This window comes from Platalea leucorodia, assembly GCF_965183815.1.
Source record: "Platalea leucorodia genome assembly, chromosome: 10".
NCBI classification, from domain to species: domain Eukaryota; kingdom Metazoa; phylum Chordata; class Aves; order Pelecaniformes; family Threskiornithidae; genus Platalea; species Platalea leucorodia.
Genome location: NC_138832.1, coordinates 21,683,500 through 21,689,528, shown reverse-complemented (window position 1 = coordinate 21,689,528; position 6,029 = coordinate 21,683,500). Strand labels below are relative to the sequence as shown.

General features: G+C 48.8%; 1 protein-coding gene across 2 annotated transcripts; it reads right to left on the bottom strand.

Annotated features, from left to right (window-relative positions):
• Positions 1-627: 627 nt before the first annotated feature.
• LOC309595974 (UDP-N-acetylglucosamine transferase subunit ALG13-like) lies at positions 628-4,297 on the bottom strand. Of its 2 annotated transcripts, none has more exons than XM_082323609.1 (4): positions 4,153-4,297; positions 3,623-3,785; positions 3,249-3,387; positions 628-1,579 (listed from the first exon to the last, which is right to left on the bottom strand). In XM_082323609.1, exons 1-4 carry the CDS (start codon positions 4,231-4,233, stop codon positions 1,468-1,470), a joined length of 495 nt encoding a protein of 164 aa, XP_082179735.1. In that variant the 5' UTR covers positions 4,234-4,297; the 3' UTR covers positions 628-1,467. The 2 variants fall into 2 exon arrangements, with proteins under 2 accessions (XP_082179735.1, XP_082179736.1); XM_082323610.1 differs by lacking the exon at positions 4,153-4,297 and adding an exon at positions 3,995-4,057.
• Between the last annotated feature and the right edge of the window lie 1,732 nt (positions 4,298-6,029).

The following is a 6,029-nucleotide window of genomic DNA, read 5'->3' as shown; positions in this document are numbered from 1 at the left end:
CTCCCGCTCAGCGACCGCAGGGGCTGTCCGAGCCCCCCGCAGTCCGTTTCCTCCGGCCCCCGCCAGCTCCTCGGCGTGGGTGCGTGTGCCGACCGGCCGTGAGACGTCGTCTCTTCCCAGACCTGCCTCGGGAAGGGAAGGAGCCCTTGCTAAGCTAACTCCTTCCAACGCCATTGCTTGACGTGACTGCAAATAACTACTCGAAAAATCAGTCAAATGGTCATTCAAAATTTCCTGCGACATTCCTGCGTGCCCTCGGACTGGAGATAAGCTGCTAGCCGTAAACTTGAAATAACAACAGCTCTACAAACATTGCTAAGGAAGCGAAACTCTTAGTTACTCCTAATAAAGTGTTTGGGGAAAACTTTGGGGATTGGCAAAAACCACTCTTGCACAGCTGTACAGCATGATTTATTTGACATATAGCCCTTGTGCTTGATTTGCGTAAGAGAATGCCTCTACGTACACTTAACTTGCTAGTAAAAATTGCACTTGGACATCAGATGCACCGATTCAGGAGTTTCTTGTTTTAAGCAACAGCAACACCACCCCCCCCCCCCCCCAACCAAATAATGTACTTGCAGGAAGGGCAGTTAGCACCATCTCTGCACTTACACAATTCTGGAGTATTACAGACCAAATAGCTTGCATGAACATTTTTAAGTTTAAATCCCCTTTGTTTTTCGAAATATTTACTTAAACAAATTGATGGTAGCATCACCACAGTTGACAGTTTCAATACTTTAAATGGGGAGCTCCAGTCAGCGTCGAATAGGAAACATTGCACTTTACAGAATTCCAAACTAAGTAATGATGGGATAAGACTGTGTAAATGGATTGATTGTCAACCTCACTCCTCTCCTCTCAGCCATGTTTTACTTTGGGAGTAAATCACTCAAAACCAGGCGAGTCCATGGACAGTTTGGCAGCAGGCTTGCAGCTCTTGACTTTTCCCGCCCAGATTCACCACATGCCACCTGCCCTTGAAAGAGGCTTAAATCTCTCGCTTCTTAAATTCTCTTTTCAGTGCTTCTGTAAACACACAAAATGAGAGCTGTAGGCATCTGCTTATTTGCGGAACATCACAGGAACATCAACGAGGACAACTTATTTCCACTACTACTAGGCAAATATGGTCAAGAGACCACTGTATATACCATGCCTGTTAAGAAGTAATTTAGCTTGTCCTCCTCACTGGCATTACCAACTCATTGCAGATTTTATCATGTAAATATCTGTCTGGCCAAGAAACTAGACAGTTCGTATTCCCCTCTTGTTGGCACTGTGCTCTTTTAAGCATAAAGCTAGATGACTTTAAATTGGCACTAAACAGGAAACCATTTAATGTCAGTTATTAACAGACATTTTCTTTGAGGGTTTGTCCCTGTTGGTGGACTCTTAAGTATGGGGGGCCTCACTAGGAGAGGAGAAAAGTTTTATTCTGACATTTTTATTCCTCTGTATTGTTTATTGAAACCCAACAACTTTATCCAAGAACAAAGCAAACTTTTCTGGCTGTCCAGGAGGAAAAGGTTTCAAAGTTGACAAGTCCATCGACTGCAGTGTCTCCACAAGAGTGCTGTAAAAACAGACCAAAACCAAAAATTAAAAAAAAAAAAAAAATCCATCCCAAAGGGAAATTTTTTCTTCACACAATTTTCTTTCTATTCATACATACATAATCCTTTAGCATGGAAACGAAAATAAGGACACGTATTGAAAGAGACCCGACAAACCAGCGGGCCCCCACCATCACTGGCTCATAGGCAGCATTGCTGAGAATACGCTTCGACCTATACGACAGACAACTTTTTAATCTGCTGTGGTCACAGCGTTGGGAGACTGAACAAGATCTGAGGATCTTCACCATAAACTGTACCAGGAAATTGATCCTATCTGAACACATGGCATAGTTCTCCACTTAACACATAGCCAGAAAGAACAGCTAATTCAATCTGTTAGCTTGCTATTATCAGACTGCAAAGAAGGCTCAAGTGCTAGGCAATGTTCAACAGAAAAAAATAAAAATTCCTTCCTATCTCTGATGCACTGGGAAAATAAGTTTAAGAAATTTGCCCAGTACAAATGAATGACAGGCCTAGTCTTTTCAGAAGGCTTTTCTGAAACATACAAAATCCTATTTGCAGGGCAAAGGAACAAGATGCAGACTAAATAATGGGAGTTGCATTTCCTCTGCCTTCAATTTAGAGGTCATCTGTTACTTATAGAGTGCAATCAATCATAAAGAGAAAACAGTAAGATATAGTCAAAACAAGAGAGAAAATGAAACTAACAGGAGCCAGGATAAACACAAACAAAAGGAGGTGGTTTTGTTGTTGTTGTTGGGGTTTTTTGGAGGGGTTGTTTGTTTGGTGGTTTGTGGTTTTTTTTTTTCCTGAAGTGACAGGCAGCAGATCTGTGAAACTCCTTGTCAGAGGATGTGGTGGATTAAGGAAGTTTGGTTAAAAGGGCAGCTTGAATAAGCACTTGGAAGACAGACGCATTGAAAGTTCCTAACCAGACAGCATCTGATTTAGGAATCCCCCTGAATCAAAGTACTTAAGAGCATTAGAGAGAAAGTAATACAACAAAGTACCTATGTTCTTGCCCTGTTTCTACTTTTGCCTGAGCATCTGTATATGGCCACTGCAAACAGGATACTGAGCTACGTGGACTCCTGATCCATATCAGTAAGGCCATCTTCAGATACTTTAAATTTTATGGTGTCAGTACATCTATACAGTCAACTTTAGTGCCCTTTACAAGGAAAATCCACGCAGCAAAATGATGAAATGGAATCCTAAGTCTGCAGGGAGCAATTTATTCTTTACAGCTTATAGTTACAAACTGATGGTCTGGGTTGTATTATTCCTAGACTCCGAAAAAGAATCCAACAACTCATGAGAAAGAACAGAGAAAGCGAGAAGCTGTTAGGTGCCTCTAGGATGCTACCTGACTGTCCCAAATTCAACCACTTCTATTTGGTTTAAATTGCTCTTCTTTCCATCTGAATACATGTGCCCTCAAAAAAGAAAAAATTAAAAGGAGTCATGGTCAAAAGGCTTGGTAAGTTTGGTAAATTAGCACCTAATGTTAATCTATCCACCAGGGAAAATCTACCTTGCAAACACATGGTCGTTACAGAGAAGGATGTACATTTCCCTGTTACATTCTCAATGCTGTAGTATCACAGAGTGATGGTGCTGAACACTGCTTGTTCAGTCAGGACAGCCACAGCAGCCCCATACCTGCAATTACAGCGGAAGACGTGCCCATCTCTGTGGAGCTGTTTTGCCAGTTCAAGCTGATGGTTGTGCATCAGCTTTTCGTTTGTTACTACTATTAGTGGTTTTCCTTTTTCTAGAGTCTCCAGACAGCTACCTGCACCTATGGGAGAAAAAGAAAACACAATCAGTTTTTGCCCTGACAGATGAATTATCATCCTACTTGCTCTTGAAACACGGGGGGCTCCTAAAGGTGAACATTTAACCATCCAGCTCTCACTGGGGACCTGAGCATTCAATGCCAGCCCAGCCCCGAGCCGTAGAGAGACTTCACCCGACCAACTTCCACCCCTGCCCCCAGGAGAACGGGCTCGGCACACAAACGGGGCTCTCTCTACCTGCGTGGCTGATGACCAGGTCCGCCCTCCCCAGCTCCTCGGCCAGCGAGTCCTTGAAGCGGAAGGCTTCCACCGCCAAGGCCGGGCTGCTGGGCAGCGCCGGCTCCAGCACACCCCGCCCGACCTGCAGCACCAGCTTCTGGTAGCCGCGGCTCCGCAGCACCTGCGGCAGAAGGAGGGGGTGGGGGGGTGGGTGCACGCGTGTGCGTGGACCCGGGGCGCCGGGCCCTGCTCCCACCCACCCCGGCCCGGGGGCCGCTGCCACCCCGAGCCCCCCCACCGCTTCGCGCCACAGACCGGCCCTCCCCTTCCTCCGCCTTCACGCCACGGCCCCCCGCCACAGAGCGGCCCCTCGCGCCCGCCCCCGGTCACCCGCCGTTTCCCGCCGCCTCAGCCACCCCGGCAGTCACGGGCCCCCGGAGGGCGGGACCGCTCCCCGCGCGCAGGCGCCCGGTTGAGGCGCTGCGAGCGGGCCGTGAAGGGGAGGCCCGGGACGGCTGCCCGCGGAGCCGGGCTCTCCGCCGCCTCACCTGCAGGGCCGGCGGGGAGCAGACGGTCGCGATTAGGTCGTCGAAGCTGGTGGTGCCCACCGTGACGAAAACAGACTTCATGGCCGGCGGCCGCCCGCTCAGCGCTGATCTGCGGCCCGGGAGCCGCCAGAGGGCGCCAGGCACCGTCCCGTTCGCCGCCGCGCTCCTCAAAATGGCTGCCGGCCTGAGGGGGCGGGGTGGCCGGCGGGGCCGCCCCCTTCTCACGGCCGCCGGGTGCTGGGTTAAGCCCCCTTCCTCCGCTCGGGCGAGCCAGGGGATGGGGCTGGTTCAGTGGCCGGTACCGGCACGGTATTCCCGGTGCAGCCGGACCCGGTGCGGGACTCCCTCCGTGGTGCCGGGACGGCGCCTGCTCTGTGTATCGAGCCCACCCGCCGCCAGTGTTCAGCGACCTCGGTGTGGATAGCCAAGAGTGTCTCAATTTTTTAGATTTCCAGGGAGGGGAGGAAAAAAAGTAACCTAAATTTGCCAAATTTGGAAAAGGAATTCAGAAAGCTTTGCACTCCACGTGTTATTTTAGCACTGGGGGCACAGAACACTGTAACTGGCAGCCTGACTGGGGCCAGGTGCTGGTCTGAGAGTGCCAGTCATCCTGTCTTTTCTGTAACCCCCAATTTGGGAATTTGGCTGGATTGCCGGTCCTCCTTATATCCAGCTTTAGCTAACAAACTGCATAAACACAGTGAATCAGCAGGACTCGATCACTACATCCTTCAGGATTACAGCAGCTGCTCTAAGCTCCACCAAGAGAAGACCTCAGCTCTGCACTATGAGATGCATTAGCTCTAGGTACTTGTAGAGCAGGGAAGTGGTTGAATCACCAACCCTGGAGATATTTAAAAGATGTGTAGATGTGGTGCTTAGGGACATGGCTTAGTGGTGGACTTGGCAGTGCTGGGTTAACGGTTGAACTCAATCATCTTAAGGGTCTTTTCCAACCTTAACGATTGTATGTTCACAGCCTGCCATTCCCATAGCATGACCACAGATACCTTTTCTTTACAGACTAACTTTACAGACTAACTGACTTACAGACTAACTAGGCATGGGGTTACCCAGTCTGGCCCAAGCCTCCCACAGCACTTAACTGTGGGAGTAATATCACCAAAGGATAGTAGCAAATGAGCAGTCAGTCATGCTTTGGAGGAGAGATTGATGTTTCAGACAAGCGTTGCCTGAAGCAGTGCCGCAGTGGGTCCTGTAATGGCTGACGCATCCCCCTGAGCACTGGGCCTCACTGGGGGACATGCTTCGCTCCTGGTCAGAGCATCACCTGGGGACATGCCATAGCATTGCAGAGCTGTGGGATACAAGCCTACCCTCGAATGACTGAAGGCAGGAGAAGATTGCATACATTTCTGTCAGTGGGTGAGCTAGGGTGGTTTGCCATGTGGATATTCGTCCACTGATACCACAGGGATTGGTGAAGATGGGAGACAGAAGGAAGAGAGACAAATATAGTTCAAACTCTGCATTCTATGTTTTGTTTAGAGAACTTGAATAACTCTGGCTATGCATGTGCATTGTGTCCACACCCCAAAAAATCCCAGAAATGCTGCAAACTCCAATAGAAACTGCTGTCTGCTGGCTCTTAGTTGATTCCAGAAAGTCAGACCTGAAAATTACTTGGCCTAAATAGATGAACCTGTCACAGGAGCTGAGATTGCAACTCAGGGAAAACCCTGAAAGTGAGACTGAAATGAAAGCCAGGAGCTGTATCCTTCTGGTTTCTTTTCCTCACTTTGCCACTAACCAGTGTTAGCACCTTGGGGATGTGCTTGTCTTCTCTGTTTCTCCACCTGCAAGGCACTGTTTAGCAATTTATCCCCTCTAAAGCTTTCTGTGGAGGTGATTATATT